Below are 14,274 nucleotides of genomic sequence, written 5' to 3'. Positions count from 1 at the left end.
TTGAACTGCACTGAATGTGGTCAAAATCAATTCCAATTAAAAAAAAAAACAATTCAAATAGAATAGGGCTTCTTACACTTTTTCTACTTGTGACCCCTTTTCGCCCAAGAAATTTTTACATGACCTGGGTATATAGTTATATAAAATAGATATACAAATCAAACATTTACTGCCAAATTTTTTATAACCCCCACATTGTTACACGACCCCATATGGGGTTGAGACCCACAGTTTAAGAAGCTTTGCTATAGAAGATGTTCAGATACTGACCTAAACTCACAAGTAAGAAGCAAGAAGTCTGGACTTCAAATTTTTATTACATGAAATATACTTGAATAATATCTTTACTTCAGAATTAAAGTTCTTAAAGACCATAATAAAAAAGCGGGCCTGATCTAATTATGTTTATTCAACTTAAAAGAAAAAAATTTTTATAATAGCAAAGTACAGTCAACCTTCAAATATCTTCCAAATTCTAACACAGTGCCATTCATATGGAAAGCATGTGAGAGTGCTCGAGTATGTGCAGACACACACATACAACTGTTGAATTATTATCTACAGCAATTTGAAATCTGCTACCCCAAATATTCATTTAACTGGATTTTAGGCCACCAATAGATACCCCAAGCTAACACTTTGAAGTCAACTTCAGGGAATAAAGCATAAAGCTGTCTGTGTTTTTCAAAGACAAACAAATTATCTTTATATTCCTCAGTGCTTTATTCTATGCCTGCTCATTTCTCCATAAACAAAACCAAAAAAGACTACACTAAAAAATACAGGTCTAGAAGAAATTCTCTATAGCATATTTCTAAGAAGTAAACTTTCCACATTTCCCATGTTCTTAACTAAGTCAAAGCATGGTACATTTGGATCCATGATTAGATTCAAAATTAATTTCCATCTTTTCTATGTCAATGAGCCAATTATTTCAAAAAATGGATGACCAACCACTTGTCAGGGATTCCGTTCAGTTTCAGGTTGGACTACATTGCTTCTAAGGTCACTTTTAACTAAGAGATTCTGTGTAGCCTTCATGGACCTCTTCTGTCTCCCATCCCAATAGATAAAGAATATTGGTCAGCACAAAACCAATTAGCTCTATTAGAAAAGCAATTCAAAGTACATGCCCAACTGATAGTGGGTCATCCAAAAAATCTGTGTAAAGCAAATAGCATTAAATGCATCGAGAGTGGGAAGGTGGGGGTAGAGAAATACTATTTAAAATAATGCTATGGGGGCAGCTAGGTGGCACAGTGGATAAAGCACTGGCCCTGGATTCAGGAGGACCCAAGTTTAAATTCGGCCTCAGACACTTGACACTTACTAGCTGTGTGACCCTGGACAAGTCACTTAACCCTCATTGCCCCCCCCCCCACCAAGAATGTTATGAGGAACACTTTGAATAAATCTGGATTTCTATATATAACAGGGTATGTTTTGAGCAAGGGATATCCTTATGGCAATTAATAAAATATTTGTATAGCCAAGATTTCCAAGGGCTATGTGCACTTAATGAAGCAATATTCATTATAGCTTAACATCAATAAACATTTATTCAGTGCTTACTATGTACAGAACACTGAGCTGGGGAAGGTACAAAGCTCAAATAAAGCAGTACTAGTCCTCACAGTATTTCTAATTTCGTAGAGTAGTAAAGGTTCATAAGCAATTGTAATACAAATGTTATCTCAAGGGAGACCATGTGCCTGGCACAGTGTAGGTACACACAGTAGCACAGTGGCTGTCACACAGAAGGTGCTTAATAAACACTTGTTCCCCCATCCCTTAGAAAATGATAGATGCAAGTAACAAAAGAGAGGTTCGAAATAGTGCTATTTGAAGTCCAAAGGGAGGAAGAATTGTTACTAATGGGAATGGAGGAGAAAGAAAAGAGAGAAAGAAGCTTTTGAGCTGAGTCTTAAAGGAAGGTTCAGATTTCAAATAAAGAGGCAGGGGAAGGCATTTCAGGCAAAATAATAGCATGGATAAAGGACAAAAATGGAGGACAGTGAGTACTTCAGTTTGGCATACTTGGAATAGTATGAGATAAGGCTCAAAAAGTATTATGGGAGGCTTTGAATAGCAGTTTAAATAGTTTGAAATTTATTTACTATATAGCAAGGAGCCAATGGACTGTTTTCAGCAGAAGAGTAATGTGATCAGATATGTCCATAAGGAAAATTAAGCTGGCAGCAGGATATGTTGGAGGGAAGAGTAGAACTGGGAAGCTTAGAACTGTGGTTGATGTGTTGGGTAATGGGGGCCAGTACTGGGGTGTTAGCACTGGGAATACGGATAAGAAAGACTTGAGAGATGTAGAGAGAAAATCAACAGGACTTGACAGTGCATGGAGGCCCATCTGAGGGAAAGGGCAAAATCAATAATTATACGAGTTTCAAACATAGGCAAGTGGGTGAATGGTGATATCATTGACAGAAAAGTCAGGGCTAGAGAGACCTGGAAAGCAATGAAAGTGAATGGGAGATAGAGATAAAGAAGACTGAGCACAAAACTTTGGGGGAATACCAAGACTAAAGGGAGGGAAGAAGAGTTAGTGGAGACAGAATGGTTACAGAGATAGGAGAACCAGAAGTGTGTAATGTATCAAAATCCAAGGGAAAAGGACATTATCTGAGGAAATAGTTGGTCAATAGAGTCAAAACCTGCAGAGTGCAAAGGGAAGAGGGAAAAAAACTTTTCGGTTTGGCAACAAGCAGGCCATTGCTGACATTTGAGAGAATAGTTTCAGTAAAGTGGGAGTGGTAAAAGAGCAATAATGTATCTAGTATAGATAGTTTTCCCCAAGAAGCTTGATATTGAAAGGGAGGAGAGCCAGGATGGTAGCTTAATAGGTCAGAAGAGTTAAGCAAATGTTTTTTAGGATTAGGGAATCATGGACATGTTACAGGCAGATAAAAAGCCAGAAAGGGAGAGATTGAAAATATGTGAGAAAGCATGATTACTAGAGCAAGGTTCTAGAGGAGGGGAGAACAAACACACAAATGGGGGGATTACAACAAAATCTCAATATAACTAAAGAGTTAACAATGTTTTTGGAATCCATCGTATAAACAGTCAAATCTCAAATAATCCATCATATGGAAAAACAAAGAAAGTCTGTCAACTTGTTAAATTATACAAATAATGCAAACCCCTCATTTTAGCTATTTCAACCTCTTCCATTAGATCTTCTAAAGGAAGATGGCATGAATAATAATTTGAATGTGTCCCTTGTTACCTAGGTCTGACTACCATCTCATTAAGATGCTAACCTAAGTAAAATTTTCAAAAAGTGGCAACAGGAGAAAGGTGCCATAATAACCCAGAAAAGACTACTAGTTGTTAAAGTGACAGAACAATAATTATAAGGAAGCTATTCAAACCAGGCCAAATATTACATAGTTTAGATAGACATAATTCCCCTCAAAACCCCCTAATTTATAATACAAGGAAACCTATGTGCCAATACATATACTGAATTGGGGGTGGGGGGGTTGTAAACTAAGCTTATTGTATAAAATGTTACTTTAGCTGAAAAGGCAAATAAAGCTACACTAGGTGTTTTTCCTGTCAATTTCCACAAAAAGAAAGATAATAATCAAGGTAGTGCTGACATCTACTGGCAAGGGAAAAAAACCCTCCTTTGAAAATGATATGGGATCATGGTATGCTATACTAGAGGCTCCAAACTAAAGGCCTGTACCTAAGGATTCACCTCAACTCCCCCCAAAAGGATAAATCAAACAACATGAGCACTATGTCATGTTTTACATAGAAGAATGAGAATGTGCGATGTGAAGATCTGGGGGGTGGGGGTGGGGGAATCACTTTTGAAGATAGATGAGAGAAACTGGATGCAGAATATTAAGGGATTGGGGGGTGGGTGGAAGGAAATCCTTACATGCAGACCTGTGTATTAATGTCTGAAGTAAAGACTAAACTTGTCAATTAAAAAATTAAGAAAGCTAGAGTTTTTATATCAGACTGCTCACTTCCAGTGATTATGAGATATTTTGATATTAACATCAAGACAAACTCTTTTTTCCCCTCTAAAGAAGTCTTAAAAACATTCTAAACTTTAAAAATCCCCCCCTTCACCAAAAAAAAAAAGATTGAAAATTGACAGCAATACAAATTTTCAAAGCCACTGGCCAAAAGTACTGTTATGTATATTTCCAGAAATCACAAAGGTACATGATCTCAGGCAATAATTTCCATTTTGAGGGGGAAATTAAGGAATACTTAAATACCATAAATTTACAGAGAAATTTACTTGAAATACAGGGCCAACCTATTTTTTTTTTAATTTTTGAAGAATATTTTTTGAAGAATTTTGTATCCTGCAGAGATCGACACAGCTTGATAACTGTGCTGATTAGAAAGCTGGTTATTATTTCAGATTAGCATTTCTCTTGTGATTTCAGGAGATTTCTTCTGCAAATTGGTATGATTTCCATAAAGACAAGATTCTAGTAAAATTCTAAATATCCATATACAACAAGCTATCCTATTTCTGCAAAAGAGAAAGCACTACGCACACTCAAGTGTGATTTCTTTGTCCTCTTGAAAACAAACGGCTTAGTTTTAGCTTCTACTCATCTGTGGTTTTTCACACCACACATCAAAATGCCCAACCTTCTTTAATCTCCTTAATCCCATTCAAAGAGAAAATCACCGAAAAGAAGCAAAACACGGGTGAACTGAATCATTGTCAAATACCGAGCCAAACCCCTTAGGTGAAGTCAAGTTCCAATGACAGATTCTATTTATGAAACTCATGGACGGAAGCTAGACACAATCATGGGATAGAAAAGATTCTAAAACCGGGGGGGGGGGTTTTAAAAATAAATGACTGTAGTTAGAAGATATTGCATAGGAGAGCAAGACAGACAAATGGCAAATTGGTTGTGGGTAAGGAGAAAGTGTCGAGGGTGACAGCAGATGTCTGAAAGCCCATTTTCCAGGGATGTTTTTCTGCATCAAGAGGGCACTAGGTGTTGGGGTAAGAAAACAGAACCGAGTGGCTCGGTCGTGTCCTGACCCCTTCACAGGGTTCTTGGGAAATGACAGAGACGGTTTAGCCCACTCTCACTAGAGTATTGGGGACAGGGAACTGGGGTGGGGAACAATACCTCGCCTTCTCGCAAGATAAAGCCGTCCAATCCCAGTACCTCTTTTTACCAAGCAACCTTACGGATGAAAATGAGGGGGAGAGTCTTCAAGCCTGGACCCCCAAGACGTGGCGGGGACTAGAGTGCAGGAGTGCGGGGTGCGGAAGACTAGGTCTCCCCTTAGCGATGCTCTCGCAGTGGGCCGGGAAAGCGGGGTGGGGGTGAGAAGGCTGTCCCCGTCCAGGAGGGGTTCGCCATCTCCCCAGGTAGGGGTGGGCCGAGAATCGAGGGGAGGGGAGGGGGAGCCGGGCACGCCCCTCCCTCCCTTCTCTCGGTGGTTGGACGCTGGGCCGGGGGTGTGTGGGGGGTTGGAGTCCCTCTCCCCCCCCCCCAGCCTGCCCCGAGGAGCCGAGGCCAGGGTTGGGGGAGGGGGCTTAGGGGGAGGGGGGAACCTCACCAGACGGAGCTGGCTGATCTCGTCGTAGGACATGAAGCTGAGGATGTTCTCGATGGCCACGATGGGCAGCGCCACCAGGGTGTTGTTGTGAGGCAGCTGGTCCAAGGCCGAGGACGGGGAGGCCGGAGACTGGGGTCCCAGCAGCGCTGGCTGCGGCGGGGGCAGCGGCGACAGGCGCTGGGAGGCCCCCGCGGCCAGGGAAGAGCCGCCGCCGCTGCTGCCACCGCCTCCTTCCTCCGCCATCCACTCCTCCGTCACCGCCGCCATCTTGGGGGGGAGGGTTTGATGCCTTCCCCCTGCTGCAAGGGGAAAAGGGACACTTCCTGTACGTCATTTCCTCCTCCTCCTCCTCCCCCCCCCCGCTCTCCTCCGAGGGGTGGGGGCATACCGCAGTGAGAGAGAGAGGAGCCCAGAAAAGTGGGGTTCCCCCAAAAGGCGAGGTCACTTTAGGTGGGTGGGGCTCGTCCTGGGGCTCAGGGGCTTCGGGATGGAAGGGAACTTCCAAGGCCGAAGCACTCCTTTCATTTGACAGGAGAAGCTCTGCATGGAGAACAAGAGCCCTAGCCCACCCGAATAGTAAAGGGCAGAGTCAGGATTTGAACCTAGGTCCTTAGCCTCCAGCTTCGGTTCAATTCAGAAGAATTACTAAGCGCCTGGGATCCAAAAAGAGGCAAAAGGCAGGCCCTGCCCTCAAGGAGCTTACAATCTAAAGGGAGAGACAACCTGAAAACAAATGCATACCAAACTACATACGAGATAAATACAAAATAATTAATAGAAAGAAAGCCCTGGAATTAAGTGGGGCTGGGGAAGCCTTTCTGTGAGGTGGGGTTTTAGTTGGGACTTAAAGGAAGCCAGGGAGATCAGTAGTCAGGAGGAGGGAGAAGGTGCCAGGCTTGGGGGACATTAAAATGTGAGGCCTCTCATTCACGGAACAAACATTTATTAAATGGCCTATCATCTTTGAGAGAGTGTGGATAAGGGCCTGGCAGTAGAGTTAGAAAGACCTGAGTGCAAGTCCTGGCTAATGTACCCCAGCTGTGTATCCATGGGCAAGCCACTTCCTCCCTCACAATCACCCAGGCAATTCTCTAAGGATAGTTCTAGGAGAGATGGGGTGGTAAGTGGGGGTGTTCAGCCACTCTTTTTTGTGCTCCCCCCATCCTACTACTGAGTCATTGCCTGGATGGATTTCCTAGTATATATGCCACTTTTCTGTTAGGGAGGTGATATAAAAGAATATGCAATTCTCCCCCTCCCCCCAATTTTTTTTTAGCCCCCAAACGGAGATATGCTGGGGCAAAACACTTCTTGATTAAATGTCTCTTCTCTCAACTGCCTTTTTCTTCCTTTTTTTGGCAGGGCAATGAGGGTTGAAGTGACTTGCCCAGGGTCACACAGCTAGTAAGTATCAAGTATCTGAGGTCACATTTGAACTCAGGTCCTCCTGAATCCAGGGCCAGTGCTTTAGCCACTGTGCCACCTAGCTGCCCCTCTCAACTGCCTTTTTCTAATAAGTGTCCTCAGAATAGCAAATGTCTGTGGATAACTGTTGATAAAGACAAAGTAACAAAGTAACTTAATAGTGAAAAACTTCAGAGTCCCATGAGGAAGCCTGGGAAGGGAAAGAAGAATCAGAATAACCACTTTGGGAACCGTGGTGGTGGTGGTGGAGGTCGTGTTCATGACTATTTGGTTTTCACAGCCTTTCTCCAGGCGTCTTGGACCCATTCCCTGTGGAGGCTGCTTTACCTATATTTCTGCTTTCTCTGCTTCTTGGTGCCTTCCCTCCTCTAGCTCCATACATCTATCACGCATCTCGTCAGGAAATGGGTTCCTCAAGTCTTGCTTCTGCCTACAAACCCTGGAACTGATTGATTCTTGGATTGGATCATCTCTTAAGGGTCACCTAGGGGTGTGGCTAATCATCATTTGTCCAATGACATTACTTTCTAATTCACTCCAGGGACTGAAGTAATCCCCTAATAAAAGTAAGTTCTGAAGTGGCCACCTAGTTAAAGTTAAATATTTCATGCTCAGCTCCTTTTTATGTTGTTAAGTCTGGAGCTTTTAAACACTAACTCCTTTAACTCTCCCTAGTTACATATTTGCAAATCATTTGGGATACATTTGGACATATTTGTATATAGTACTAAACCCTGGATAGCTCTAGTGATTGAAGATCTAAATGATACACAGGACATTTCACATGAACATACCACAATAGTACATTCATAGCCATCAAAACCACATATAATCGGGGCAGCTAGGTGGCACAGTGGATAGAGCACCAGCCCTGGATTCAGGAGGACCTGAGTTCAAATCCGGCCTCAGACACTTGACACTTACTAGCTGTGTGACCCTGGGCAAGTCACTTAACCCTCATTGCCCGGAGAGGGGGAAATACATATAATCAGTAAAACAAAACATAATAATATCAATAAGCCCACATAATAAAAGGATATGCATAAATAACACATGTAATCAAATATGCAAGCAGTAAAATTATGCATGGATAACCGGAAAATTAAGGTACGTAAATATGTAGCAATTACCATGTTCATCAATGAATACATTCAATTACATGCAAAACATATCTTTCATAGTTAATGTACTGTCATCTAGTTTCAATTATCTCTATACAGATAACTCAGAATTTGTCCAGCCCTAACCTTTTCTGATGTCCAGATTCACATCTTCAGCTGCCTATTAGACATCTTGACCTAGATATCCCATAGACATCTTAAACTCAATAGGTTCAAAACTGAACTCATTATCTCCCTCCCTCCCTCTCTCTCTCTCTCTCTCTCTCTCTCTCTCTCTCTCTCACACACACACACAAGGGTAAACCATTTGACCTTGCCCCCATGGCAAATGAATGAAAGACAATAGCTAAATCTCCCTAACTTATGAAAAGTAAACTAAACTGAAGATCATCATGTATTACTTTTTCCAAACTTGGAACAGAACAGGGACAAAGACATTGGCTGTATGTCCATTGAAGGCTTTTGGCCCTTACTTCAATACCTGATTAGATTTTGGGGTGGGGGCAGGCAATGAAGGTTAAGTGACTTGCCCACTGCACCGCCCAACTGCCCCCCCATTAGATTTATCACAAAAGAAATGACTCCATATCATGAAGAAGAGAATTTTTGTTAAGAAGGTTGTACACTTGTGTAAAAATTGTGTGTTGTATTTCCTTTTGTGTTAGCCTCTAGACCAGGAGGCTGTAAATTGCAAAGTCCTTGGTTTTTAGATTAAAATCCCTTGAGGTCAGGCATAATTCCCTCTTAACTATTCCTACTGAGCATCTTGTCAACAAATATTCAATGATGATATTTCAGGTATGTATTGAGTTTTAATTATTTTGCTAAGTGTTTTCAACCATTTTGCTTCTTTGTATCCTATTATAAAACAAAGTTCCTGAAACAATAACAAAATACAATTAGATACAATTGGTTCCTCCTCTGGGAAGAGAGCATAAGCTTTTGCTTGTAGGGTGTTCATTTTGGAGTCCTGGAGTAGTGTCAGAAAAGTGCAGTGTCTGAAGGCTCACAAAAGAAGTGAGCAAAAAGCTATAAAAGTAGTGTGTGTGTGTGTGTGTGTGTGTGTGTGTGTGTGTGTGTGTGTGTGTAATAGAGCATTGAAATGCTTATGGGGGAAAAGAGTATGTGAAAAAACAAGCAGAGAAGATTAATTTGAGATGACAAGGTGATAGAGGGTCAGGACTTATTAAGATTAGGTTCAGAGATTTGGCATTCTTTCTCCACTGATGGGGGACAGTTAGGTAGTACAGTGGATAGAATGCCAGGCCTGGAGTCAGGAAGACCTGAGTCCAAATCCAGCCTCAGACACTTATTAGCTACATCACCCTGGACTATGGCAAAAATCTGTATTAAGCTTTCTACCTTGATTATTTATTCTTATGTGCATTTCATTGATAAATATACTGGTAAAAGTTTACTTATACCCACCATGCTTTTCTCCATTGCCCATTAAGTCATTTTCAATTTTGATTCTTCAGAGACTGTGGTATTTCATAATTCATCGCCACATAACATCATCAGGAGAATTTTTTTGCTTAGATGTGATTTTATTGGTGTAGGAGACCCCTCCCCCCCCCCAATCCCAGTGTGGAAACTACCTCACCAATGCAGATTTACAACTCCTCTGTAATTTGTAATCTTAGAGAATTGTTAAAGCAATTTACCACCAGGGACACACAGCTTAAGGAAGGATCTGAGTGCAAGTCTTCCTGACCACAAATTCAGTATTCTCTTCACTATGTCTTGTTGCCTTTCTTCATCAGAACACCAGTGTTTTAAAAAATGGTTTTTGTGTCTGGGATAAAACTTCAGGTCATTGAAGATGCTCCATCATTTTTCATTTGTTTGTTTTTGGTGGGGCAATGAGGGTTAAGTGACTTGCCCAGGGTCACACAGCTAGTAAGTGGCAAGTGTTTTAGGCTAGATTTGAACTCAGGTCTTCCTGAATCCAGGGCTGGTGCTTTATCCACTGTACCACCTAGCTGCCCCATCCATCATTTTTCAAAGACAATCTAGCTCTCTTTTCTTCCTATTAGTCACTTTTGGGTTCAACTCATTGTTCATCCGCAGTACCCATTTAAGGGAAGCACTAAGAGGCAGTGTGATGGAAAGACCATTGGTTTTGGAGTTAGAGGTCTTGGAATGATATGCCACCTCTTATGCCACTTACTACCTCTTTGATCTTAAACAAATCATAACATCGCCAAATTTCAGTTTTCTCAACTATAAAAAGATGAAGTTGGACTACCTAGCTCTTGCGGTCTCTTCTAACTCTAGATTTATAATTCTAACTGGGCCTCAATTTCCCCATCTATAACATGAGGATTGGACTAGATGGCCTCCGAGGTTCATTCTATCTCTAAATCTATGATCTTGTAATATATATACTGATAGACTGACTCAGTGCTGCCCATCAACCAGCATGCCATGATCTGCTTAATGTGTATTCTTTGTCTACTTTGTTTTTCCAGTAGGATTTGTAAAATTCAACTGTTCTGAGCAGTTCTGGATGTAATTGCAAATTTAGAAGTTGTAGGTAAATTGGGGCAGCTAGGTGGCACAGTGGATAGAGCCCTGGGCTTGGAATCAGGAAGATTTATCTTCATGAGTTTAAATCTGGCCTCAGACACTTACTATTTGTGTGATCTGGGGCAAGTCACCCCTGTTTACTTCCATTTACTCATCAATAAAATGATCTGGGAAGGAAATGGCAAACCACTCCAGTATCATTGCCAAAAAAACACCAAATGGGGTCAGAGAGAGTTGGACGTGACTGAAACAACTCACAACAGCTAAATTAAATTTTTACAAAGAGAATCATGCTTTATATGAACCAGTGGAATTTGCCATATGGAGTCCCTTAGAGAATACTTTTGTAGGGTGAATAAATCACAACTTAATTTCTTTATTTTGTAAATCCAGATTTTGGTATGTAGTATTGAGTTTGTTAAAAATAGGGAGTGGAGATTGCCTTGAATGAGTGTCCTTTCTTAACCCTTAACTCTTCTCTGCAGAAAGCAACATTTTCCATTAGTTAGCATCTAGCTGCTCTAAACAATGTAACTTGAAAAACTCAACAATTTGAATTACTTCCTACAATTCAGTCTCTTCAGCTGTTCTGTCTTTTAACCACATTCTAGGCTAAAAGGATATGAGCTTTCTATTTCTCAAAGAGATTTTAATCCCACCTCCCCCCCCCCATGTTATACTTTTTTTTTTTTTGTGAGGCAATTGGGGTTAAGTGACTTGCCCAGAGTCACACAGCTAGTAAGTGTTAAGTGTCTGAGGCTGCATTTGAACTCAGGTCCTCCTGAATCCAGGTCAGGTGCTTTGTCTACTGCGCCACCTAGCTGCCCCTACTTTTTTTTTTTCAACAGTTGAAACCAATGCTTATTTTGGAAATTGGTTGACAAAACAAAATATGTAGTTTTAGCAGTTCTGGGTTCCAGAGAATATTTATTTCTACTGCCTAGCTTCCCACTTTCTTTGAGAAGCCTTTCTGGTTTCACCTTAATGCTAGTGACTTCCCAATGAGATTATTTCCAAGCTATCCTGTATATATCTTGTATATACAAAATTGCATGTTTTCTCCTCTGTTTGAATGTGAACTCCTTGAAGGCAGAGACTATTTTGCCTTTCTTTGTATTTCCGTGCTTAGGAGAGTGCTAAGTGGTGATAAATGCTTAATAAATGCTTATTAGCTGACTTGTAGCCTTTCATCTCTCTAACCAGAGGAAGAAAATATGTTTCATCCTCTGTCCTCTGGACCCAAGATTGGTGATCACAATCAATCCATCTGACTACCTTTCTGTGTTTTCATTTATGATATTATAGTCATTGGATGTATTGTTCTACTGGTTTGCTTACTTCATTCTGCATCAGTTCATACAGGTTTTCCCATACCTCTCTAAAATCTTCATTTTCATTTTTTTATTATGGTACAATAATAAATGCTTGTTGAATAAACTAGTCTTGTGTAAAAATACATAGCATATTCAAAGTCATCTTCTTAATCCCTATTTCTTTCTTTCTTTCTTTCTTTCTTTCTTTCTTTCTTTCTTTCTTTCTTTCTTTCTTTCTTTCTTTCTTTCTTTCTTTCTTTTTTGGTTTTTGGATGAGGCAGTTGGGGTTAAGTGACTTGCCCAGGGTCACACAACTAGTAAGTGTCAAGTGTCTGAGGCTGGATTTGAACTCAGGTCCTCCTGACTCCAAGGCCAGTTCTCTATCCACCTAGCTCTGTGCCACCTAGCTGCCCCAATCCCCATATATTTCAAGTGGTCAGAAGCAGTATGGTGGGATAGACCAGACAAATCTGGATTTAAATCCTGCCCCTAATACATATTGTTTGACTCTGGACAAGTCACTTATCTTCTTCCTTATCCTCAGTGCTCTAGTTGCAGAGAAGGTGCTGACCTACACTGGTAGGAATTTCCTAATAGAAAAGAAATATCAGGTCTAATTCTTATCCCTATATTTGAAAGTGTATTATCTCCTTAATGTTGAAAAGTTTATGCTATACAACAAAAATTTAAAAACAATTGAAATGGGGGTAGCTATGTGGCACAGTGGATAAAACATCAGCCCTGGATTCAGGAGGGCCTGAGTTTAAATCCAGCCTCAGACACTTGATACTTACTAGCTGTGTGACCCTGGGCAAGTCACTTAACTCTCATTGCCCCAACCTCCCCCCACCCCCCCAAAAAGAAAAACAATTGAAATGAGAAAAAAAGAAGCAAAATGGTTTCTGGATCACTTCAGTTAGAAAATTAGGGAAGTGAATGGTTTAATCCATAGGGGTTAATGATACCTATATGATTTTAAGATGTACCAAGAAAGGAGGATAGCATGTTGCTTCATCTTAGTCCTCTTGGCCTAATACAGATACCAAAGATTTAACAATTTGAAAACAAGGCAATTACTGGGGCCTTTGTTTCATGTCTCTTGGCTTCTAAACATTATTTTAAATACTGCTTCCATCATCATGGTAGAATGACTTCATTTATAAAGTCATTGGAATCTTAATAAGTCATTAGTATTCACACAGGCTAGCCAGTGATCCTTCATCAATGATACAGCTAGATAAGGCATAATGTTTTCCAGTTTTGCTTCTGAATTTAGTGTTCAAGGATTTAGGTTTCATTGCAAAGGCAGACTGAAAATTGTTATGTTTGAAAATGAGAAAACACAAGGGTGATCAAATGGTTGAAACCTAATGTTTTCCAATATCCTGATTTTTAAGCAGTGGGACAAAAGAAAGATTCATACACTTTGAGAACTAACCGGAGTAGGCTGTAATTTATTTCCAGTCCAAACCAATAAGCATTTATCATGTACCTACCATGTGTTAGGTGCTAAGGAAAAAACAATTCCATGCCACCTGCAAGAAGTTACTCAAGAGATAACATTGAATATATAAATTTTTGGAAAATTAGATAAGTAACAAGAGTTGGGGAAGTGACACGAGGACATTTCAAGTGTTGCATTGACATCCCTGAAATAGAAAAAGACCTAGAACAGTTCCTGCATGTTAGTTGGGAAAAATATAAATGGGAAAATGGGAAAAATATACATAAAGAAATGATAATGAATGATTGTACCGATTGAGGGAATAACCATGTTAATGTAATCACAGATGCCCTGAAGAATTGAAGTCCTGGAGTATTAAAGGATAAGTGATGGGCAATTATAGATCAGAAACCCATGGAAGAGATTTAATCTAATGAGGGAAGTAGCACTTCAGTTCATGTAATTAGGTAAATCTAGATATCAATCTATTACAGTAGAATGAAAGATGTGAGAAAATACAGAGTAGAGGTTCTTAACCTGGGTCTATCAACTTGGTCCTTAAAAATATTTTGATAGTTATATTTCAATATAATTGGTTACCTTTGTAATCCTATCCTTTACATGAAAAAAACAACAACATTACCCTAACAAGGGGTTCATAGGCTTCATTGATTGCCAAAAGGGTCCATGATACAGCAAGGCTAAGTACCCCCTGATAAGGGAGGGGGCAGAGGCAGAGGAAAGGGGAAAGATCCTGAAATTTGAGTTATGAGAAATGAGGGAGGAAAAGGGGATTGTATTAGTAGCCATAGGCCTCTGGTAATTACTGCTCATATGAAACACATGTTTTGAGGACCAGTCAGTGCTA

At 40.5% G+C, this 14,274-nt stretch overlaps 1 protein-coding gene across 2 annotated transcripts in view; it reads right to left on the bottom strand.

The window, feature by feature from the left end:
* The window catches only part of FBXO28 (F-box protein 28), a 65,862-nt gene extending 60,003 nt beyond the window's left edge, over window positions 1-5,859 (bottom strand). For both annotated transcript variants that reach the window (XM_044001152.1, XM_044001153.1), the window contains exon 1: window positions 5,575-5,859. In XM_044001152.1, coding sequence (XP_043857087.1) covers window positions 5,575-5,841 — 267 coding nt within the window. In that variant the 5' untranslated portion in view covers window positions 5,842-5,859. The remainder of the gene's footprint in view (window positions 1-5,574) is intronic.
* Between the last annotated feature and the right edge of the window lie 8,415 nt (window positions 5,860-14,274).

The sequence above is a fragment of the Dromiciops gliroides genome, chromosome 4 (genome assembly GCF_019393635.1).
Source record: "Dromiciops gliroides isolate mDroGli1 chromosome 4, mDroGli1.pri, whole genome shotgun sequence".
Lineage (NCBI taxonomy): Eukaryota > Metazoa > Chordata > Mammalia > Microbiotheria > Microbiotheriidae > Dromiciops > Dromiciops gliroides.
Note: the sequence above shows the minus strand (reverse complement) of the source record. Positions and strands in the feature narration are given on the sequence as shown.